Source organism: Engystomops pustulosus, chromosome 6 (assembly GCF_040894005.1).
Source record: "Engystomops pustulosus chromosome 6, aEngPut4.maternal, whole genome shotgun sequence".
Taxonomy (NCBI): domain Eukaryota; kingdom Metazoa; phylum Chordata; class Amphibia; order Anura; family Leptodactylidae; genus Engystomops; species Engystomops pustulosus.
Window position 1 is genome coordinate 32056583 of NC_092416.1, and position 25575 is coordinate 32082157.

At 42.7% G+C, this 25575-nt stretch overlaps 1 protein-coding gene across 15 annotated transcripts in view; it reads right to left on the reverse strand.

Moving 5' to 3' along the window:
• The window catches only part of PHLDB1 (pleckstrin homology like domain family B member 1), a 92869-nt gene that overhangs the window by 61936 nt on the left and 5358 nt on the right, over window positions 1-25575 (reverse strand). For 8 of the 15 annotated variants that reach the window (XM_072155552.1, XM_072155553.1, XM_072155549.1 and 5 more), the window contains exon 1: window positions 2519-2692. In XM_072155552.1, the coding sequence (XP_072011653.1) occupies window positions 2519-2602 (84 nt within the window). In that variant the 5' untranslated portion in view covers window positions 2603-2692. Of the gene's footprint in view, window positions 1-2518; window positions 2694-11949; window positions 12129-25575 lie in introns of those variants that run through there. The other 7 variants (XM_072155551.1, XM_072155550.1, XM_072155558.1 and 4 more) reach the window with 5 other exon arrangements.

The window sequence follows — 25575 nt, forward strand, 5'->3', positions numbered from 1 at the left end:
TACCTTGCACCCTGACAGATTTCTCTGTGCAGACCTAGAGGTTGGGTTTTGGTTTGGATGCATTTTAAAAAACAACATGTGACTTGTCTGTGCTGCAGACTCCTCAGCTCTTGGCCCCCACCTTTGTGCTCCTGCACAGCTCCTCCCTCTCCCACTGATGCAAGCTCACCAGTCTGTGAGATCTGTGAAGGAGCAGGAGGGAGGAGCTGTACAGGAGCACAAAGGTGGGGGCTGAGAGCTGAGCAGTTTTCAGCTCAGAAAAGCCACATGTTTTTTGAAATGCATCCAAACCAAAACCCAACCACTGAGATTACACAGAGGATTCTGTCAGGGTGCAAAGTAAGTTATAACACGCAATTATATTGTAATGCAAAAGCAAAACAGAAAGGCATATTAGCACTGCAGGTTTGATAGGCTTCTGTAAACTGTGTAGAGTGAGAATGAGGTCCCTGGTGACTGGTAACTCTGTCGTGCCCCCTCCTCTATCTCCCCACTCCTTTCTCCATACATTTTTATGAGGAGTATGTAATCTGATCCTTCTGCGAGCTGTTGGATTTTGGATTGAGGGACTGGGCTAGAATTAGCAAGGAATTGAGAAACAGTAAAGATTTTGGATGGGTAGATTTGGAGATGGAAAAGCAGAGTTTTATAACAAGAAATTGTTTGTTGATAAGATGTATTACAAAAATGTGAAGAAAAATTGTCTCCTTCTATCAATCTGTTTGTCAGGCTCCAGGGGTAGTGGACCAATTGGGCCACCACGGACAATGACGTAAGCCGACACCTGGGACCGGAGTCTAAGTGGTACCTGGTTTTCACCAGATGCCGCCACAAAGAGAGTTGAACTTGCTGCGGCGTGATTCCACCAGGTCGCTCCACTGGTGCGACTTTGTCCAAGGTGGCAGTCAAGGCGAGGTACACAGATGTTAGGCCGAATAGTAGTTGGGGACAGTCTGGAGGTCAGGATGGGCAGCACGGGATCAAAGTCTGGGCCATAGCAACAGGTCAAGGCAGGCAGCAGAGGAGCGTAGTTTGGAATCAAGGTCACAACGGAAAATCACTATAAACACAAAGGATATGGGAACAAGGTTTTTCTAAGGCTGTGAGGCACAAAGATCCGGCAGGGAACACAGGAAGGGGCTGGGAATTTGTCAGGAATAGCGCTGGCCCTTTAAATTTAATAGAACAGGTGCACGTGTGTCCTAGGAGGCGGGGATGCACACGACGATCCGCGGGAGATGCCATTGGAACCCGGCTAGGTGAGTAGCGCAGCGGGCACAGCGGGCCACGCGGAGGTCAGATTTTTGGTAGAACTCAAATCTGACATCAACATTGTTCATTTTCAGCAAAAAAAATTACACCAGAAACCTAAAAATAAGCCTTATATGTCTGCTCTGGATCTTACACAAAGGATTACACAAAGCCAACCAATATGTCCATACAATTCTGGTCCCTTGTATGTTATAGGCCAGTGATGGCAAACCTTTTAGAGACCGAGTGCCCAAACTACAACAAGGACCCGCTTATTTACTGCAAAGTGCCAACACAGAAATTTAATTTGTGATTTATACTCCCTTCTCTGTCACAGCTTTCATTGATACCAGCCCCTGAGGACAAAAATATAGCAGAATATAGTCCCAGGTAGAGCTGTCACTTTAAAATACCTCTGTGCACAGCAAGTCCTGGGCTGTCTGGGACTGCAGGAAGATACCTGGAGTCATCTCTGGTGATGGCCTGAGTGCCCACAGAAAGGGCTCTGAGTGCCACCTCTGGCACCAGTGCCATAGGTTAGCCATCACTGTTATAGGCTCTGGACCAGGGATAAGCACGATCGATCAGATATTGGAGTCATCACCTCGATCATATGATGTTCTTAAAGTATATTCACATGTGACTGGTTTGTTTGAATAAAAGCTGGAGCTGCAGTTACTCTGGTTGTGGAGCTGTTGTTTCGAGTCATTTCTCTGTGTTGATTTGCAGCCAGGAATAACTGATGAGAAGGGGTCCTAAGGGTTGGACCCACAATTTCGTATGGATGACCTGTACAATCAGTATTGTAGCACAAGCAAAATAATTCTATATAAACAATATGCAACAATTTCCATTGATGAATACCTGGTGCCCTTCATCCTTATGATTAAGGGTGGTCTTCCACTTATCAAATATTATAAGCTTCAAAAAGCTTCTAAGCGATCGGTAAGGACAAGTAATGATACACACAACACACAATAGGAAGGAAGAAGAACCAAATGTCTTTCTTAGAAAAAGGTAATATGTCACAGAGAAACTTATGTAATAAGATTTTTCTTCTCCGTTCAAGTTTCATCCCATAATTACCAGCTAATTACAGGATATTCCGAAGCGAGGCGGCAATTACTATCACCAAGTCAACTCTTCTATAGCTGAAAACCTTCTCGCTAAGTGTAGGCTTTGTATTATTACGGATGTACTGTATGTTTATCTGCCTCTTACATAATGTATAGGGAGCTCCGAAAATAAAGTTTTGTTCCTTACTCACCTCTGGCCCGTGGTCCTCCCGATGCCAGCAGGAGGGGATAACCCTACGGTACAGCTCAATCAGTGAAGCACAGAATTTTTCCATATCTCCCCCAATGGGGTGTAAAGGGATGATGGGCTACTCAACATGCCGATGGCCTTAGCCAGGGATATGGATCCATCTCACAATGCCGCAGCGAGTGGCGTAGGCCTCTCCCTGTGACTTGTACAGGATATGGATAGAGGAAGAGAGGGAGGAGAGATCCATTGTGCGTCCAGGAAACTGGGAGTAGAGGAAAGAGAAAGAGCGAGCAGTAGTCTATGAAGTAATGGAAAGGACTGGACAGATACATAACATATAGTTCTAGTCTCAGAATCCAATCTGCCGTATATGGTAGGAGAGCAGATGACAGTAACAACGTATTATGTATCTGGTATTACAGGACCAAATGGAAAGTTGGGAATGCTTCGTAATTGGAGTTACACTTTAAGTAGATAAAAAGAGGTTGAGGGTTAAAGTTATTGAAGAACTTTAAAGGATACCTACCCTGAGGAATCAGCGGTAGATCTAATGTTAGATTCCTCCTGCTGCCTCTGCCCTAATCTGTAATTTAATAATCCTGGAATCCTAATCTAACTTCTTAAAAATTTAAATTATAGTAATATGTTAATTACCTTCAGAGGCCTCCGCAGGTAATTTACATATTACTAAAATAAAGTTTTTAACATGTTAGGTTAGGTTCCACGATTATTATATTACAGATTACATCAGAGCCAGGTAGGAGGAATCTACCGTCAGATCTACTGCTGATAGAAGATTCCTCAGGGTAGGTTTCCGCTAAGTCAGTGGTGGCGAACCTATGGCACTGGTGCCAGAGGCGGCACTCTGAGCCCTCTCTGTGGGCACCCGGGCCATCACTCCAAAATGAAGTTCACCAGACAGGACTCAAAGAATCTTCCTGCAGAATCTTCCTACAATGATAGGCGAATTTGCCCTCCTCCTTTCAACTGCATTTGTGTCTTTAGGAGGCTGAACTATTGAAAGTTGTCAAAGAACAAGGAGAAATAAATTACTGCTTAGATTGCTGTGCTGGCACTTTGCAATAAATAAGTGGCTTTTGGTTGAAGTTTGGGCGCTCAGACTCTAAAAAATTTGCCATCACTGCTTTTTTTAGGTCAATATATGATGGGTGGTGGATCAAATCCTGTCATCCTCCTTATCTCAAAGTTATAGACAGTGTTAGATGTGTGTAGTCATACCTTTGAAATAGTATATATAGGAAAATGGTCAGCTCATCAATCTAGTGTGCTGGCAGACACTCATTCATTTAGTGGGTTCCTGTTTTATTCCAAAGTGCACAGATAGTGTGTTCTGTACTGGGCACAGTAAGATCTTGAATCGAACATGATAGATAGAATGAAAAACATTTCCTTTATTGATCTATAATAAAAACATAAGGATACAGCTACACGCGGCCAATACTTTTCAAGCCCAATTAGGTTCTTAGTCGTGGTCTGATCATAGATAGATAGGCCATGACTAAGAGGCCAAATGCCCAAACACGTAGGTCGCATGTAGCTGTATCCTTAGTGCGTTCTTGGGCCATTCTTGCATGTTTGTTATGGGTTTGGCTGATTTAAGCAGCTGTAAAAAAGTTAATACAGCTACTTACACTTCCAGATATGAAGAAAAACCAGCCAAACACATGAAGAACATGCCAAAACCCATGCGTTTTCAGTGTGTTTAAAAACAGTTCAAGAACGCATCATGTGACCAAACCATTACAGTTTTCAATATGATCCATTGTGCTGGATTTATCTTTTCGTTTTAAAGTAATCATACCTTTGTGTGTGTTATTAGTAGCAGCAGGACTTTCAGGATTGTAGCTGGACCTGAACCACTGTGGTGCACTAATGTGTGAGAGCTCTTCGCAAAACACAGCACAGCCTGCTGTGATGCGCTGCTGTAGTAGACAAACAGCAGTGACTCATAGCTGGGGGAAGCACCATGTAGCAGTACAGTGTAAATATCTCTCCGAATGCTCCAAATCTATGAAATTGAAATATCAATGCATTTTTCACAGTCCTGCTGATACTAATAACACACACAAAGATATGCAAGTGGTCAGGCCTTCTTCCTTACACTGTCCGGAGTTTGCTGATTGCTGATTTCCCTTTCCCTTTAAGAATAAGCTTTCAATATTAGTGTTCTAGAATAATATACTTAGCCGTGATAAAAATCTTATGCTTTGGAGGGCGACGCTTTTCCGATATCATTGGGTATCAAGGAAAGGAATGACCATGGATGCGATCAAGGGAAGGAGGGCATTTGTCCCACTCCGGGTTGTAAGTCTATCATCTGATTGTGCACATGGTTCCTATTTTGTATCCTCAAGACTTCTACCCATCTTGAACTACTTGTCATGTAGGGATTGACCTTTGACTATTAACCCTTATTGACCCTCTGAGTAACCTCACTACATCTACCTGGCTTCCATCAACTGGTGACTACTCTGAGGTTTAATCTTACCATTTTACTCTATTATCACATTGTTGCCTCCCCCTTGTCAGAAGAGATTATCCAGGTACAAAGAACCTCCCCCACCCCAATATCCTAAAGCCATGAACAATATCGCAGTATCACATATTTATTTCTCTTTTAGGTAATGATAAAAAGGACTTCCTATAAGTTAAGTAGTAGAAAGGACATGAGATAAAAGGAAAACACATGCAGTGAATGTCATCGTCCTATGGGCGGCTATGATGTCAATCACTTCCTTTATGCGCAACTTTTATTTCCCTTTTTTTCTTCAGAATTGGAGTCTTAGCTTTTAGTCACTTCCTTGGTGGTTTATTATACTATGATGCATCTTTTTGTCTTGTTGATAGGATTTATTATTGCGATTAAGTGCTTGACTATTTGAGATTCTCTTATAGACTTGATGAGTAGTCTGTATAGACGGCTTCTTACTATTCTGCATATACCCAGGGAACCCCCAATCTTGAGAATGGTGTAGACCCCAGGTTTGGTATCTGTATTTTTCAGTTGTTTATGACATATCCTGGGAATATAATACCCCATAAAAGGAAATCGACCATCAAAATCCATCATTGTAAGCCAGGGACACTTACTCATAGATCCAGGCAATGTGACTGTGGCAATCTTCTTATATTTGTTATCCATGGCCTCCTTCCTTCTAAAATCAACTTTTAAAAGTATGCTAAGGGCTATAGAGGTGTTACCAGAGCCCATCAGTGCTGCAGATTCACAGGCTGTTACAATGAGTAAAACATGTCTCCGCCTCCGCTCTCCCATCTGTCTCTGTCTGTGTAATCTAGCAGCAGCAGGAACTGTAGACCTGCTATTCTCATTATAACAGCCAGTGAAGCTACAGCACTGAGGGGCTCTTGAAACACCCACAGAACTCTTATGACTCATTAGCATAATTATAAAAGTTGATTTTAGAAAGAAAGAGGCCATGGATAACACATTTAAGAAGTCACAGGGCCTGGATCTATGTGTAAGTGTCCTTGGTGTATCATTTTTGATTCTGATGGTAGATTTTCTTTAACAATCATTGATTTCCCTCTTTTTGCCCTTTCAGTCCGGGTTGTAATTTTTAGTTAAATGTATTTAATTTATTATTATAGAAATTAAAAAACATTTTAAGATGGAATCTTTCACATGCTCCCTCTTTCTTTGGATTTTTCATTTGGTTCTTGTATTTAAAGTGAACATATCAAAAAATGTTAATATAATATGATCTATAAATTCGCTTCCTGTTCTCTAGAGATCACTGTTTGGCATCATCATTACTGGATTTTGCAGCTCCACCTCCCTCCTCACCTCCTTGCACAGGCCATACTCCCATATTAGGCAATAAGTCATTTTATGACTGTGTTTTTTTGGGACTGCCGTTCATCATTAAGATGCCTAGAACAATACAAATTAATATGTTTCTGAATACGGATGAGTACAAAATGTTTTAGGCTATATTCACACTGCCGTTGCCCGCCCGTACCGTACCGTAGCGGGCAACGGCAGTGTACGGGGAGAGGAGGAGGAGGTGAGCGCAGCTCACCCCCGCCCCTCTCCATAGCAACCTATGGCGCACGGCGCCGTATTACGGGGAAAGATAGGACAGGTCCTATCTTTCTCCCGGGTACGGAACGGTACGGTGCCGCACGTGTGCGGCACCGTACCGCTCCCGTAGGGTGCCGTGCGCCCATAGGAGTGTATGGGGGACGTATATCGGCCGTATATACGTCGGCCGTATATACGTCCCCCATACGTTCGTGTGAATGTAGCCTTAGACTAAAAAATAAGCAATCGATGTAGTGTATTCTCTATAGTCTATGGGGGAGATTTATCATACACCTGCTCCTGCCTCTTGATGTATCTGCAGGCTGGGCTGTGCAGCATTTCTACACTGCAGACGGTCCCCTACTTAACCCCATAGCACAATAAGACGTACCCAATGAGCCCTCTTCATACTCACTGGGCATTTGCTTCATAATGAAGCTAACGCCCGTCGCTAACACCCGCGATCGGTGCTTGCATTAAAGAGCCGGCGGCGGGGGGGCACCGCCATCTTGGCTCCGATCGTCACCGGGGAGCGGCGATCCATTGACATGACAGCCTCGGATCACACAAAGATCTGCACATTGCAATAGATGGTGTGCAAAATCCCCATATACTGCCATACTGTAGTATGGCAGTGTATGGTAGGATCAATCAGACAACCTAGGGTTAAAGTACCCTAGGGAGTCTGAAAAATAGTAAAAAAAATAAATAAATAAATAAAGTAAAAAAAAAAAATTATATTAAAAAAAAAAATGCAAATCACCCCCATTTCCCTAGAACTGATATAAATATAAATAAACAGTAAAAATCCTAAACACATTAGGTATCGCCGCGTCCGAAAATGCCCGATCTATCAAAATATAATAACAGTTTTTCACTGCGTTTTACCCCGTAGCGGAAAATAGCGCCCGGAGTCGCAAATTGCATTTTTTAGCCATTTTGAAAAATAGAAAAAATTCGATAAAAAGTGACAAAGTTTGTCTTGTTAAAGTTTGCCTGCTCCCAGTAGTGCGCAGGCGTGGGACAGGATCGCTTCTTGAGGTCCTACTCCACCGTTGGCCACGCTCCCTTGGTGTGGAGATGGCGTAAAAGGGAAAGATAATTGCAATCGCTGGCAGTTCACTAACAATTGTGATTATTTTAGGGATTCTACGCAACTTTTCTGGAAAAACATGGTTTGAGACAGCATCCAAATTTGCCCAATCTGGGCCTGCTTACATTATGGTGGGCGCCCACAGCAGAAAGGTCCCAGTTGCATGGGTATAGGAACATACATTTAAGGGAAAAAACAGCAACACTCCTTTGTGATCCAGGGAATCAGGTATTCTCTTTATTAATTATAATAATCTTTATTTATTATTTATGGCAACATCATATTCCGCAGCACTTTACAAATCATAGGGGGCATATAAAAATAAAATACTACATTACTGAGTACACACAGTCATATGGAACAATAGGAGTGATGGCCCTACTCCAAAGATCAGGGGGATGAGGGGCTGACACAAGAGCTTACAGTCTATGAGGATGAGGGGGTGACACATGAGCTTACAGTCTATGAGGATGAGGGGGTGACACAAGAGCTTACAGTCTATGAGGATGAGGGGGTGACACAAGAGCTTACAGTCTATGAGGATGAGTGGGTAACACAAGAGCTTACAGTCTATGAGAATGAGGGGGTGACACAAGAGCTTACAGTCTATGAGGATGAGGGGGTGACACAAGAGCTTACAGTCTATGAGGATGAGGGAGTGACACAAGAGCTTACAGTCTATGAGGATGAAGGGGTGACACAAGAGCTTACAGTCTATGAGGATGAAGGGGGTGACACAAGAGCTTACAGTCTATGAGGATGAGGAGGTGACACAAGAGCTTACAGTCTATGAGGTGGGGAGGGGGTTCAAGAGCTTACAGTCTATGAGGATGAGGGGGTGACACAAGAGATTACAGTCTATGAGGAGGAGGGGGTGACACAAGAGCTTACAATCTATGAGGATGAGGGGGGGGGCACAAGAGCTTACAGTCTATGAGGATGAGAGGGTGACACAAGAGCTTACAGTCTATGAGGATGAAGGGGTGATACAAGAGCTTACAATCTATGAGGATGAGAGGGTGACACAAGAGCTTACAGTCTATGAGGATGAGGGGGTGACACAAGAGCTTACAGTCTATGAGGATGAGAGGTGACACAAGAGCTTACAGTCTATGAGGATGAGGGGGTGACACAAGAGCTTACAGTCTATGAGGATGAGGGGGTGACACAAGATATTACAGTCTATGAGGATGAGAGGTGACACAAGGGCTTACAGTCTATGAGGATGAGGGGGTGACACAAGAGCTTACAGTCTATGAGGATGAGGGGGTGACACAAGATATTACAGTCTATGAGGATGAGGGGGTGACACAAGAGCCTACAGTCTATGAGGATGAGAGGGTGACACAAGAGCTTACAGTCTATGAGGATGAGGGGGTGACACAAGAGCTTACAGTCTATGAGGATGAGAGGGTGACACAAGAGCTTACAGTCTATGAGGAGGAGGGGGTGACACAAGAGCTTACAGTCTATGAGGATGAGGGGTGACACAAGAGCTTACAGTCTATGAGGAGGAGGGGGTGACACAAGAGCTTACAGTCTATGAGGATGAGGGGTGACACAAGAGCTTACAGTCTATGAGGATGAGGGGGTGACACAAGAAATTACAATCTATGAGGATGAGGGGATGACACAAGAGCCTACAGTCTATGAGGATGAGAGGGTGACACAAGAGCTTACAGTCTATGAGGATGAGGGGGTGACACAAGAGCTTACAGTGTATGAGGATGAGAGGTGACACAAGAGCTTGGGTGACACAAGAGCTTACAGTCTATGAGGGTGAGGGGTTGACACAAGAACTTATAGTCTTTATTAATCAGAAATACATGTATGTTTGATGAATAAAGAGAACACCTGATCCAGTGGATTATAGTGGAGTGCTGCTGCTTTTTCCTCAACTCTACACCAGTTTTCTGGCATAGAAGTTCTGATAAATCTCCCCCTATATCTCTTCTTCTCACTTCTCTAAGTGCTGGTGGGTGGAGACTAGCACCTATGATGTCTCCCATATACTGCACACAAAGATTAGAGGAAAATGTGCTTCATAACTTTTTTCTCGAACAGAAACATCAACAGCATCATGTAGGACATTATAGAGAGGCTCTGAGCTACACTGATGGAAATAAAGCACTTGGGGTGAGATAGAAACTTACTACTTACTCTAGCAGCATCTGTATGTGCCTTTTTCCACCAAGCTCCAGCTCACTCCTTCACCCTCCATTTTCCATGAACTGTCTATGTAATCTGTACACAGTCTGTTCTGCTTTATATTGATGTTTTCCGAAGAAAATTGCAAGTGAATATTAGTTTATGAGAGGGGAGGGAAACAAATCCCGGTAAGCTGAGAGGAGACTTTTTTTTCCCAAAAATATATCAAAATTTCTTATATTTACTTATACCAAGTTTGTTGTGTCATTTCTTGACATTCTGTTTATTTCTTTATATTCTGTTTATTTGTATCGAGGAGAAGGAGATTTGGAAACATTGTAGAGCACCCGTGTTAGGTTGTTTTCACAACTCCTGAGAGGCAAGGCTATTTCCATCCCAGCTTTTTGGGAATGACCCTTTAACCCCTGGAACCTTCACAATTGCTTCAATGTGGCTCCCCTCCCCCAGGAAGGAAAACTACATTGCTTTTCCAGACTGCAATATGTGAGTTACATCAAAGTATCAAAGTTTCTAGTGGCAATTTTTTACTACACCGCATGTTCTGCTCCCGAGATCACAGCTTGAGAGTCAAAGGTCAATATGGGTCACAAATATACCCCTGACCAAAACTACATCCCAATCCCCCCATGCCCCAGACATTGCACAATGGGAAGTCGTGTTTGTATGCAAAACTTCCTGCTTGTATAGGAACTTAAATTATGTGTAACCTCTTGGTCACCAAATCACTCATTATATGGGGGGAAAGACCGCCACGTATCTAACTGATTTGGAAAGTTCTGTGCAGCGCTGCGGAATCTGTTGGTGCTATATAAATAAATGAATTATTATTATTAATGTGTCTTTGGACCTGGAGATGTCTGATTCGATGGCAGTGAAAGTGTTAACCCCGCTTCTGTAGAAGGAAGGTTATACTTATAACCCAGGGGAGCACTAAGGGGGCACAAGCACTATTGTTCTGGAAATAATAGAACGTTCCCAAATTAAAACAATATGAGGGAGGGGGAAACGAAAAAGCAAGACAACTAACAAGGCAGATTATACAGACGCTGAGACGAGGATTGCGTTGGTGTGTAAGACAATGGATTTACAAAATAATTCTAGTAGGAGCTAAGATACAGCAACTAGTTATTATAGATGAGGAACGCACTCTTAGGGCTACTTAAAGGGATTGGCCCAAATTCTTCATCACTTATATGATCGCTGTGTGTCTTATGGCTAAGAAGTCCCCACTATCTGATGTGTATGAGGACCTAATGGGCTGGGTATTCAGATTTGGAAAACCTGATGTTCTGCAGAGGAGTCTTCCTTTCTTTGACCCACTAAAGATTCATTGCTTTACCATGATGAGCGTTGATGTGCTTCGGCCCCATATGTCCTTCATTCCTTATACAGACATCCCCTTCAATCCCATAAAAGTGAATGTGACAAGCTGCATAAAACTCTATATTGTACTGTTCATCTGTTATTCCTCTTGGAAATGTATGAAAAACTGAGTGTTACCATTAGGCGTTAGACTGTCCAATCAATGCTAAAAGCACTGGGGTTCCTTGGGCCACCAGATAAGATTATTCGGGGAGACCAGGACCAGCCCTGGGTTTTAGTCGACCCCTCGGGCAACAGACCCTCATGGTAATTTTATATACAGCACCCTCATAGTATAATTATATATGAGGGGTTATATTATATATAACAGATTCAGATGTATAGGCCCCCCCAGCTGCCCTGGGCCCCGGCAATTGCCTGGGTATGCCTAGTACTGGCGCCGGCCCTGTGGGAGACCACCGTCCATCAATTCTCAGTGATGCTTAATCTATAGGGTATAGTATTGGGTTACAGCCTGGGCCCAACGAAGGATCCTTTGATGCTTTTGTGGTCCAGTTGGACAGTGACTAGGACACACCCATCTGACTAAGAGAGTGGTGACACCTATTTGTCAATTTATTCTGAAACCAAAAAAAGAACAAAGTTTTGCCGAAATATAAGGTAATACAATTTTAAGGTGGTGACTAGTTTTAGCTTACAGCGACAGGACTATGTATCTTTCAATAGAAGGCTGCAGAACTGGAGAAAATACCATAGGCAGTAATAATAGGTGGGTTACACTTACATTAGAGATGCTGCTGTGGCAGCGGAGTTTATTACCAGATAGAAAAATCCAGTTTTATATTGTAGCGTTTCCTGCAGGATGGTGGCGTCTATATTTTGCCAGAAGTGTAGAGGCAAGGTTTCTTATGTGTACCTTGGAGAACATGGTGTCACTTCAGTCTTCATGGCTCGACCTTTTACCTGCAGAAATAGTAAAATTGTGGCTAAATTATTACAGGCTTTGTAGTTATTAATGTTTTATTCTTTGGCATTTTAATATCCCTAAAAAAATTACTTTGCCCAAATAAATATGTTATTATTCTTGTCTGGAATGTACAGTTCTTAGACTCTGGTGTAGGGGACTATTTACACTTGTCAAGCTTGCCCTCTATGGGTAGAGAAGAGCAACTACATCCTAAAAAAGTGACATATAAAAGTGTTATGTCCTTGAATTTATTCACAGCATATCTAGTTAATACTGTTTCATCTATCTCTCTATCCTATTTATCTATCAAGCTTTTTAAAAATATAAGGAAAGTCCAGATAGATACATGGAAAAAGCTGCACTTCAATAGTCCGCTAGATATGAAATAGCTATGTGATACAGTATAAAATAGATTGATCCTCAGAAAGAACAGCACCCACTGGTACGGTGAAAAAGGGTGAACTTTATACCATGTTCACTTTTTTTGGGTGAAACCATTGGGCAGCACGGTGGCTTAGTGGTTAGCATTACAGCCTTGCAGCGCTGGGGACCTGGGTTCAAGTCCCAGGGTTAACACCTGCAAAGAGTTTGTATGTTCTCTCTGTGTTTACATGGGTTTCCTCTGGGTCCTCTGGTTTCCTCCCACACTCCAAAACATACTAGTAGGTGATGAGATTGTGAGCCACATTGGGGACCATTCTACTGAAGCGCTGCTCTTTCCCTGAATCAATTTGTCTTATACTGTATCACATAGCTATCTAATGTATAGTTATCTAAGGAAAGTCCAGAGCAGCATAGTCATGGCGGTTTCTACCACCAGGGGCGCCGACCAGATGGAGCTGCTGAAGCTGCGCCTCACCTGCTGCAGTCAGGTCTGTGAGGAAGGGGCTCACAGTTCAGCAGGTCCCAACATCAGTCTTCCACCAGTCACAACCATCTAATAATAATTCCTTTATTTATATAGTGCACACAGATTATGCAGCGCTGCACAGAACTTGCCAAATCATCCCCGGTCCCCAATGGGGCTCACAATCTAATCAACCTACCATTATGTTTTTGGAGTGTGGGAGAAAACTGGAGGACCCAGAGGAAACCCATGCAAATACAGAGAGATCATACAAACTGTTAGCAGATGTTGACTCTGGGACTTGAACCCAGGTCCCTAGTGCTGCAAGGCTGCAGTGCTAACCACTCAGCCACTATGCTGCCCCATCTAGTATAACCTTCTCATATACCATCCCTTTACACAGTTGGAAAACCAAAGACACATCCTCTTAACTTGCATCCAACAAGGCAGCGTCATCTCTTCATCTTGTGACCCTTCTTATTTACTCACTACAAGATGGTTTCCATCTGTCATATTTGTATACAATCTAAACATTCTATATCTCCACCATCCGGTGTTATCCCATCCAGGCCTCTATCTCCATATTTTACAATAAAAACAACAACAAAAATGTTTGCTGACAACAAAAATAAACGGAATTATTCCCATATGTAAAAGTAATAGTGTCCCATTAACATACTGTACAATCCCTACTTGTGAGCGGCAGCAGATGTGGCGGATGAGCGTGCACGCCACTACATAACCAGCCGCAGATTGCTCTCTTTCATCTCTTTACTTGAAAGGCTGAATTGTAATTGGAAGTATTTTGCTGGCGCTAGGATCATAAATTTACTGACGGGCGTGAAGTTTTTATCTAGCTCAACCAGTAAAGGTTTACTACATCCCTGTGGGGATATAATGACTTATCTTAAAGGGGTTTTCCACATTGGTAAGGGTCCGACACCCAGCACCTGCACAGATCAGCTGCTAAACAGAGAATGGAACAAGGAGTAGAGAGCACCGTTCTCCTGGTAGTGGTCAGAACAGGTTACTGCAGCTTTGAATGGAAGCTGCAGGGACTAAGTTCAGCCACTGCACATAGAATGGCGCTGTGTAACATCCTCTGTTTATGAAAAAATGGCCAAAGATGATTAACGGAAACTTGTCACCAGGTTTTACCCCACATAGCTGCTAGTCAACCCAAGTCAGGTATATGAAATCTCATCCGTTTAACAATAAGATATCTCCACCAAATTCAGGCAAATATGACTCTTTTCACCTCATTTTCACATGAGATGAGTCAAGTTAATGGTTACAGGGGGAATGTCAATTTAGAAGTTTGGTTCTATCATACTTAGAAACATGTTTTTTGTGTCATTCATATCTTTAATATGATATAAAAAGCATTTTTCTAGCTACTACAGAACAGGAGATCGGGGCATCTGAAATGCCCCTCCCCCTGCAACCACTAAACTTGACTCATCTTGTGAAAATAAGGTGAGATGAGTCATATTTGCCTGACTTTGGGGAAGATTTTTTTTTAAAGGGAAACGGATGAGATTTCACATAAAAGAAGAAATTTTAGAAAGAACATATCATCCCCTACCTATGGAGGCTCGTAGTTTAGTGGTGTTAAACCTGGTTACAGATTCTTTTTAATTATTATGGAAAGTGATGACAATCACTTATAGTTCAGTGAATATGATCCTCTATTGTTATTATTATTATATATAATACTATTTTTAATGTTTAGCTATAAGCTGTATTACAGTCTACAACTGAATTTGCAATTGTGTTGGCTTCAGAGCTACACTCTCCCAGCATTCCCTGTTTCTGAGAAGTCTACAAGAGGCATTGTCATCCTATGTAGAGAATGATTTTTCTTCTATATTACAGTAGCGCCGATCTATTATACTGACAGCCTACAACATAAATCACTTTTATGGCTCCATCTGACCATATTATTGCTCTGTAATATATTATACTGTCTGTATATGTACCCCATGATCTGTACAACACTGTGGAATATGATGGTGCTATAGAAATATTAAAGTTACTGCTTCTTTACTTCTTTTCACTCCTTTATTGGAATTGTTCTTTGGTTGTTACCTTTTTAGAACTTTTTCTTCTACACTAATACCTGAAATGTCTTGTCTGCCTGCTCCCTCCCCATCTATGCTTTGATTCTTGCTCAGTAAATCACAAAATCTTAAAAAAATGTCTGGAATTTTACAGACAGAAGATAACAAAGCAGAGACAGTGTGGGACTAACTGCATGGGGAAATAGACAAGAATGCGGCTCAGAAAATAACCATCCTAAGGGAAGAGATGAAAGACGATGCACGGAGGAGAAAGACATTCATTACCTGGTAGTAGATTGAAAAATTATGGAGAAAATTTTTCAGAGATTAGTGTTTAACTAGAAGACATGTCCTCAAGATCAAGAGAAATTGACAGCTTTCCCGACAATTTAAAAATGTTCACTGTCTTGCAATATTGTCTGTATGTGTTGACTAGCAGGTCACCAGAGAATAATCACTACTTCTTACTGACTAGCAGGTCACCAGAGAATAATCACTACTTCTTACTGACTAGCAGGTCACCAGAGAATAATCACTACTTCCTACTGACTAGCAGGTTACTAGAGAAGAAGCACTGCTTCCTACTGACTAGCAGGTGACTAGAGAAGAAGCACTACTTACTACTGACTAGCAGGTCACCAGAGAATAATCACTACTTCCTACTTACTAGCAGGTGACTAGAGAATAATCACTACTTCCTACTGACTAGCAGTTCACCAGAGAAGAAACACTACTTCCTACTGACTAGCAGGTTACTAGAGAAGAAGAACTACTTCCTACTGACTAGCAGGTCACCAGAGAAGAAGCACTACTTCCTACTTACTAGCAGGTGACTAGAGAAGAAGAACTACTTCCTACTGACTAGCAGGTCACCAGAGAAGAAACACTACTTCCTACTGACTAGCAGGTTACTAGAGAAGAAGAACTACTTCCTACTGACTAGCAGGTCACCAGAGAATAATCACTACTTCCTACTGACTAGCAGTTCACCAGAGAAGAAACACTACTTCCTACTGACTAGCAGGTTACTAGAGAAGAAGAACTACTTCCTACTGACTAGCAGGTCACCAGAGAATAATCACTACTTCCTACTGACTAGCAGTTCACCAGAGAAGAAACACTACTTCCTACTGACTAGCAGGTTACTAGAGAAGAAGAACTACTTCCTACTGACTAGCAGGTCACCAGAGAAGAAGCACTACTTCCTACTTACTAGCAGGTGACTAGAGAAGAAGCACTACTTCCTACTGACTAGCAGGTCACCAGAGAAGAAACACTACTTCCTACTGACTAGCAGATTAGTAGAGAAGAATCACTACTTCCTACTGACTAGCAGGTTACTAGAGAAGAAGCACTGCTTCCTACTGACTAGCAGGTCACCAGAGAATAATCACTACTTCCTACTGACTAGCAGGTTACTAGAGAAGAAGAACTACTTCCTACTGCCTAGCAGATTACTAGAGAAGAAGAACTACTTCCTACTGACTAGCAGGTCACCAGAGAATAATCACTACTTCCTACTGACTAGCAGGTTACTAGAGAAGAAGAACTACTTCCTACTGACTAGCAGGTCACCAGAGAAGAAGCACTACCTACTACTGACTAGCAGGTTACCAGAGAAGAAGAAACACTACTTCCTACTGACTAGCAGGTTACTAGAGAAGAAAAACTACTTCCTACTGACTAGCAGATTACTAGAGAAGAAGCACTACTTCCTACTGACTAGCAGGTCACCAGAGAAGAAGCACTACTTCCTACTTACTAGCAGGTGACTAGAGAAGAAACACTACTTCCTACTGACTAGCAGATTAGTAGAGAAGAATCACTACTTCCTACTGACTAGCAGGTCACCAGAGAAGAAGCACTACTTCCTACTGACTAGCAGGTTACTAGAGAAGAAGAACTACTTCCTACTGACTAGCAGGTCACCAGAGAATAATCACTACTTCCTACTGACTAGCAGTTCACCAGAGAAGAAACACTACTTCCTACTGACTAGCAGGTTACTAGAGAAGAAGAACTACTTCCTACTGACTAGCAGGTCACCAGAGAAGAAGCACTACTTCCTACTTACTAGCAGGTGACTAGAGAAGAAGCACTACTTCCTACTGACTAGCAGGTCACCAGAGAAGAAACACTACTTCCTACTGACTAGCAGATTAGTAGAGAAGAATCACTACTTCCTACTGACTAGCAGGTTACTAGAGAAGAAGCACTGCTTCCTACTGACTAGCAGGTCACCAGAGAATAATCACTACTTCCTACTGACTAGCAGGTTACTAGAGAAGAAGAACTACTTCCTACTGCCTAGCAGATTACTAGAGAAGAAGAACTACTTCCTACTGACTAGCAGGTCACCAGAGAATAATCACTACTTCCTACTGACTAGCAGGTTACTAGAGAAGAAGAACTACTTCCTACTGACTAGCAGGTCACCAGAGAAGAAGCACTACCTACTACTGACTAGCAGGTTACCAGAGAAGAAGAAACACTACTTCCTACTGACTAGCAGGTTACTAGAGAAGAAAAACTACTTCCTACTGACTAGCAGATTACTAGAGAAGAAGCACTACTTCCTACTGACTAGCAGGTCACCAGAGAAGAAGCACTACTTCCTACTTACTAGCAGGTGACTAGAGAAGAAACACTACTTCCTACTGACTAGCAGATTAGTAGAGAAGAATCACTACTTCCTACTGACTAGCAGGTCACCAGAGAAGAAGCACTACTTCCTACTGACTAGCAGGTTACTAGAGAAGAAGAACTACTTCCTACTGACTAGCAGGTCACCAGAGAAGAAGCACTACCTACTACTGACTAGCAGGTTACCAGAGAAGAAGAAACACTACTTCCTACTGACTAGCAGGTTACTAGAGAAGAAAAACTACTTCCTACTGACTAGCAGATTACTGGAGAAGAAGCACTACTTCCTACTGACTAGCAGGTCACCAGAGAAGAAGCACTACTTCCTACTTACTAGCAGGTGACTAGAGAAGAAACACTACTTCCTACTGACTAGCAGATTAGTAGAGAAGAATCACTACTTCCTACTGACTAGCAGGTCACCAGAGAAGAAGCACTACCTACTACTGACTAGCAGGTTACTAGAGAAGAAGCACTACTTCCTACTTACTAGCAGGTGACTAGAGAAGAAGCACTACTTACTACTGACTAGCAGGTCACCACAGAAGAAACACTACTTCCTACTGACTAGCAGAATACTAGAGAAGAAGCACTACTTCCTACTGACTAGCAGGTCACCAGAGAAGAAGCACTACCTACTACTGACTAGCAGATTACTAGAGAAGAAGCACTACTTCCTACTGACTAGCAGGTTACTAGAGAAGAAGATCTACTTCCTACTTACTAGCAGGTGACTAGAGAAGAAGCACTACTTACTACTGACCAGTAGGTTACTAGAGAAGAAGCACTACTTCCTACTGACTAGCAGGTTACTAGAGAAGAAGCACTACTTCCTACTTACTAGCAGGTGACTAGAGAAGAAGCACTACTTACTACTGACTAGCAGGTTACTAGAGAAGAAGCACTACTTCCTACTTCCTTGCAGGTTACTAGAGAAGAAGCACTACTTCCTACTGACTAGCAGGTCACCAGGGAAGAAGCACTACTTCCTACTGACTAGCAGATTACTAGAGAAGAAGCACTACTTCCTACTGACTAGCAGGTCACTAGAGAAGAAGCACTACTTACTACTGACTAGCAGGTGACTAGAGAAGAAGCACTACCTACTACTGACTAGCAGGTTACTAGAGAAGAAGCACTACTTCCTACTGACTAGCAGATTACTAGAGAAGAAGCACTACTTCCTACTGACTAGCAGGTCACTAGAGAAGAAGCACTACTTCCTACTGACTAGCAGGTCACTAGAGAAGAAGCACTACTTCCTACTTCCTTGCAGGTTACTAGAGAAGAAGCACTACTTCCTACTGACTAGCAGGTCACCACAGAAGAAACACTACTTCCTACTGACTACCAGATTACTAGAGAAGAAGCACTACTTCCTACTGACTAGCAGGTCACTAGAGAAGAAGCACTAGTTTGTACTGACTCATCCCATTGAAATCCATAATTTGAGGTGGAAGCCCACAAGATGGAACAGAGAATCAGGGCATTGGGCAGAAATTAAAGGGGTTGTCCACTTTTCAAAACATTACCAGGATAACTCTAAAACCCTCTAGAACTAACCCTCACTACCTTCTGTTATACTGTACCCCGGGATACCAGGAAATTTATGGTAACCATAAAAATGTCCTGGTGCTTTAGCTCTACAGGGACCCCACTTGTAGTGAGACAAAAAGCTCAGAGGAGGACGGGTGAGGATTTATGGGCCCTTTAAATACCACTAAGTCCCAGAGCCCACGGGACAGAGAGTCTATTCATGACTTGGCAGTATTTGTCATTAATGTTAATGCCATATACTGAGCAGACTATGGAAGGGGTTGTAGGACCTCAACTTCAAACCATGCAATACAGCTTGTGTGCGTTACTTACTATATTGTGTATGGTCCCTGCTCAGACTCTTCACAAGGTCACACTTAGTTGTGACATTTCCTTACTTGCATATTTGGCTCTTTTTCTAGAAAACTTGGCATACTATTGGTACATAGGATACTACATACAATCTGCTCAGCTCCTCCTGCTCTATAACAGACTGCCTGCAGATAGGACACTATGTACAATCTGCTCAGCTCCTCCTGCTCTATAACAGACTGCCTGCAGATAGGACACGATGCACAATATACTCAGCTCCTCCTGCTCTGTAACATGCTGCCTGCAGATAGGACACTATGTACAATCTGCTCATCTCCTCCTGCTCTATAACATGCTGCCTGCAGATAGGACACTATGTACAATCTGCTCATCTCCTCCTGCTCTATAACCAGCTGCCTGCAGATAGGACACTATGTACAATCAGCTCAGCTCCTCCTGCTCTATAACATGCTGCCTGCATATAGGACACTATGTACAATCTGCTCAGCTACTCCTGCTCAATAACATGCTGCCTGCAGATAGGACACTATGTACAATCTGCTCAGCTCCTCCTGCTCTATAACATGCTGCCTGCGGATAGGACACTATGTACAATCTGCTCAGCTCCTCCTGCTCTATAACATGCTGTCTGCAGATATGACATTATGTACAATCTGCTCAGCTCCTCCTGCTCCATAACATGCTGCCTGCAGACAGGACACTATATACAATCTGTTCATCTCCTCCGGCTCTATAACATTCAGGCCGCGGTCACACGTACCGCTAAGCGTCCGTCATAACGCGACGCTAGCGCACAGGGGGAGGTCCTCGGCCCAAACGCACATGCGTTTCCAGGGAAATGCATGCGATTGTTAAGCCAATCGCATGCGTTTCTCTGGAAACGCATGTGCGTTCGGGCCGAGGACCTCCCCCAGTGCGCTAGCGTCGCGTTATGACGGACGCTTAGCGGTACTTTGATATAACTGATAACTGATTACTCTGATATAACGAACCGTGCACCTGTGTGACCATGGTCAGATTTCTTTCCACTGAAAGTAAACATAGAAGCTTCCTATAGAATGACAGCAAGCAGAGATCTAGAAAACCCTGAGGAATTGATAGAGTAAGTATATGGTACAGTTGTATCACTTTTTATGGTAAAAGCATTAACATTAATTTGCTGAAATGGGAAAACCCCTTTAAAGAACAAAGTCTAAATTCTGATCTAACAGTTAAAAATGCATTTGTTGCCTTATTTGTGTATTCGGAGAAACTGAGCTCAGCAGTACAAGTATTACAGGACAAGTAATCGCTGAAGCCAGTAGATATCATAAATGTGTGGCTCCAGCCAACTCATAGACCTGATGATGCAGGACGATACATGATGACAATACATAGACATTGTTATTGTTTTCTCTTTATTTTCTTATTGTATCCTCTGGTTTCAAGGCTGGATTTCACTCTGTGGGGTTATTGTCGGGTGAAATATTGACAGAATTAGTCTATGAGAATCTCGATCCTATCTTATGTGTACAAAAAAATATCACATGCCAAGATTAGACTGGTTTGACTTCTATCCTAGCTGCCCCCAGAGGCCTGTTTAAAGGGGCCGATCATTGACTTGGCTGCCTTTGATCAGGTGACACTAGGGAAACAACTTTAAAGGACATCAACACTAGGATGAAAGACTGTATGCAAATGAGCCTGAGGGGCTCCAGGCTCCATTAACACCTATGGAGTCTGGAGCCCCTCAGGCTCATTTGCATACAGTCCTTCATCCTGGTAGACGTACTGTAAGACCAAGGCCACATGGGAAATATTCACAGGCTTTAAGCATTGTGAAATCACTGGCATCTAACCAGCTGGGCAACACAGGAGCAGATATGTGTTTGACATTTTTTATTCTGTGGTGCGTTCGCTGTGTGTTGCCTTGGTCTAAACGAAAATATTTCTTAGTGGGCAACCCCTTTAATTATGTTATAATACATCATATTACATTTTATATATATATTACATAGAATTGAACTCAACAATCACACCACAATATACAACACAATTCATTGGGAGGGATTGATCATAGCTGTCTGAGAGCAAAACTGTTCTAGTTGCTCATGGCAACCAATCAGAGCTCAGCTTCCACTTTCCCACAGCTGTTTTTTAAATGAAAGCTGAGCTCTGATTGGTTGCCTTGAGCAACTAGAACCATTTTTGCTCTGTACAGTTTAATATGGGACCCATTACACCAATACAGGCAGTCCCCAGGTTACGTCCAGGATAGGTTCTGTAGGTTTGTTCTTAAGTTGAATTTGTATGTAAGTCAGAATCGTATACTTATTATTGTAACCCCAGTAAAAAAAATGTTTGGTCTCTGTGTCAATAGGATTTTAAAATTGTTAGATTGTCATAAAAGCCAGGATTAACAATAAATCTTAATTACAAACACCAGTGATAACTGTTATAGCTGATCATTGTAGCCTAGAGTACAGTAATTACCAACATCCAGGGGTCCGTTTGTAACTAGGGGTCATCTGTAAGTCGGGTGTTCTTAAAGGGAACCTACCACCACAAATCTACCTATAAAGGTAGATCGGGTGGTAGGTGGATCAATGGGACGTGAGGAGAGCCCTTTTAAGGGCTAATCCTCACGTCCCCACACTTTTTTGTTAACTTTTATTAGACTTTTATGCAAATTTAGTTATGCGGCTACTGGGGCGTGGAGTAGCCGCATCTGAGGTTACACGAGGCGGCTACTCCACGCCCCGGTAGCCTCTTTTCCCCTCCTACTCACCATCTTCCTCGTCCGGCGATCCTGCCGTCTGCGCATGCGCAGAAGAGCAGGCCCGCGCCTGCGCTGTTACTGCTCCGAAACAGGCGCGGGCCTGCTCTTCTGCGCATGCGCAGACGGCAGGATCGCCGGACGAGGGCGCGCAGCTACGCGGAGCTGCGCGCTGAAGAAGGTAAGCAGCAACAGCGCAGGCACGGGCCTGCTCTTCTGCGCATGCGGAGACGGCAGGATCGCCGGACGAGGAAGATGGTGAATAGGAGGGGAAAAGAGGCTACCGGGGCGTGGAGTAGCCGCCTCGTGTAACCTCAGATGCGGCTACTCCACGCCCCAGTAGCCGCATAAGTAAATTTGCATAAAAGTCTAATAAAAGTTAACAAAAAAGTGTGGGGACATGAGGATTAGCCCTTAAAAGGGCTATCCTCACGTCCCATTGATCCACCTACCACCCAATATACCTTTATAGATAGATTTGTGGTGGTAGGTTCCCTTTAAGTAGGGGACCGCCTGTACTGGGGACCCAAGCAATTGATTGGATAAACCTGCCCCTGGTCCCATAGAAGTGAATGGAGCTGCTAGTTTGCACCCAGTACTCTATCCATTCTACCGTTCTTGTGATCACTAGGGGTCCCCCTCTATTCTGTGGATACAGTATAATCACCATCAGCGTCCTTACATCTCCCATTTCTACCACTTTGAGTCTTGAAGCGTTTCCCTAACATGTAAAAGAACTTTTTCAAGTTTCTTGAAGTTTAGTTATTTCGCATAACTTAATAAACTAATTTTAAGTCTTTGTCCTCAATGTGTCCTTCTGCCTCTTCTTCAGGAAACCAGGATGACAGATGGCAGGGGTTCAACTGTGCAACAAAGCGGCGATTGTCAGATTGATACGTTCCATTCTTTATTTATGCCCAGTGGCCTGGTAAAAATATATATACATGTCATAGCCGGGAGGAATAAACAGGCACATCCTGAGGAGGAACAGATTCCCCCTCATCTGACGGCCCCCTCCAGACCTTGTACGAGAATGACATGTCTACGTCTTCTTGTACAGGCAGTCCCCGGGTTACGTACAAGATCGGTTCGGTAGGTTTGTTCTTAAGTTGAATTTGTATGTAAGTCAGAACTGTATATTTTATAATGGTAACCCCAGGCAAATATTTTTTTGGTCTCTAATGCAATTGGATATAAAAACTTTTGGATTGTCATAAGAAACAGGATTAACAATAAATATTTATTGCAGACACATTTGATAACTGTTACAGCTGATAATTGTAGCCTAAGTCTAAAGTACAGTAAATTACCAACATCCAGAGGTCCGTTTGTAACTAGGGTTTGTCTGTAAGTTGGGTGTTCTTAAGTCGGGGACCGACTGTATATATTAAAAATACAAAGCCATGTGGGTTCATCTGGGATCTAGAGATTAAAATCTATTATCTGACAGTGGAGAAATACAGGTCATGTAGACATGTTTAGTCATACCTTTGTGTATCTTGTTAATAACCACAGGATTCCAGGAGTGTTTCCTCACACTGCTGTGTTCTCAGTTTTCTGAATTAAGCTTCCCCACAGCCCCAACCCCTCCGCATTGAGAAACTGTTGCAATATACAACTAGAATCCTACCAAAGCTTTTATTCAGAGCACACCAAAGGAGCTGTGGATTTTTTAAATGCAGAGAGCTAAGAGCACAGCAGTGTGAGGAATCTTAATGCTTAGGCACCTCCCATCGGGGAGGGTACATTTTGTCAGCAGGAATGTGCACTGATTGGCAGGGGACACATTTGCTATGAACACTATATTCCTTTAGAAAGGTGTAAAAAAAAAAAAAAAAAAGCAGGTCAGTGCTGTAGTTGGTGATTGGCTGACGGTTCATTTCCTGTTTATCAAGAAGAACCAAATAGTAGAGCCTGATTCTGAAAGCATGTGAAAAATGGAATTTATGGAATGCAGAAGTTTTATAATTTTTTTTCTACAGATTATGTACGCAATAGACTTCAATCTCGGGCTGCCCAGTAAATTGCGTTCCTCCCAACATTATAAAGCGCCATATTGTTCTTGTGCTTGAGGGGTTTTTAGTTCTCCATTTGTGCCTGATTTGTAAGTGTGCGAGCCATGAGTCTTTTTCTGGGACCATCAGACGTTCCCTTTTTGAGGGAATCTGTAAGAGTTTTTTTGTTAAAAATAATTGAATTTGTGAAATGTACAAAAAGAAGGCCATTTGGACTCGATTCTGTCCTCCAAACTTGTGCTCCCCCATCAGAGAATCTGTACAGTGGTGGTGCATGCCTCCACTAACTTCTATTTTTTAGGGTACTCACTTAATTCCAGAGAGGATTTGCAGGTCATGAGGTTAGATACCTTCAGGTGTGTGTACCCAAACAAAGGATAAAAGTCTTAAAGTAGCCATATACTTTAGATAAATGTTGACCAAACTTTAGAATTTCATTGTAACTGGTTTACTGGTCTAATTTGTGTGGGTTATGCCCTGATTATCTGCACCAATGGAGGGGGAAGATTAGGATCAGACATAGAGTTCTCAATGAGGTAGAAAAGTCTGGAAGTGGCTTATCAGTTCCCCAATTGAGTACACGCACAGGCTTCGCCAAACGGATCATCCATGTGTATGGGAGGAACAGCTGATGGCTAAAGAGACCTATACTGATGTAAAGAGTATGGTCTTGAATCTCCATACAATGACCAATGTATATGTTGCCTCCCAGATGTCATGGAAGACAAGGATCAGGGAGTTGGAATTCAGCTTCCCCATCCTTTTTGTCAAGTCAGGAGAGGAAGTCCTCACTGTTCCTGCCAACTTGACAAGCACCCTAGATGAAGATCCACAACTGGGCGACATTCTCTACACTATATAATGTGAAGCATATGAAGAAGTAAAAGCCAACGTCAAATTCCCCAAACCATTCCCAAATTCCCCAAACCACACAAAACTGAGAGAATATGTAAGAGACAACATTGTAATTCACATACTAGTAACAGTACATAGTAAGTCACAACTAGATGGCAGTCTAGAGCACAAGGCAAGTGATAATCATATAACAAAGCAGAAATTAGGCAACTAGAATGCAGATTAGGCATAAATAACACACAGATAGGTAAACCAAATCACTGGCAGAGATGTCCAGCCCCAAGGATAGTTTTATAGCTGGCTAATAAGCTGACTGAGAGGTGACTCAGATGTTTTTTAATGTTTAATGGGAAATAAGTTAGACATCACTTTAGGGATCCCTACTGCTCTATTCCCCTT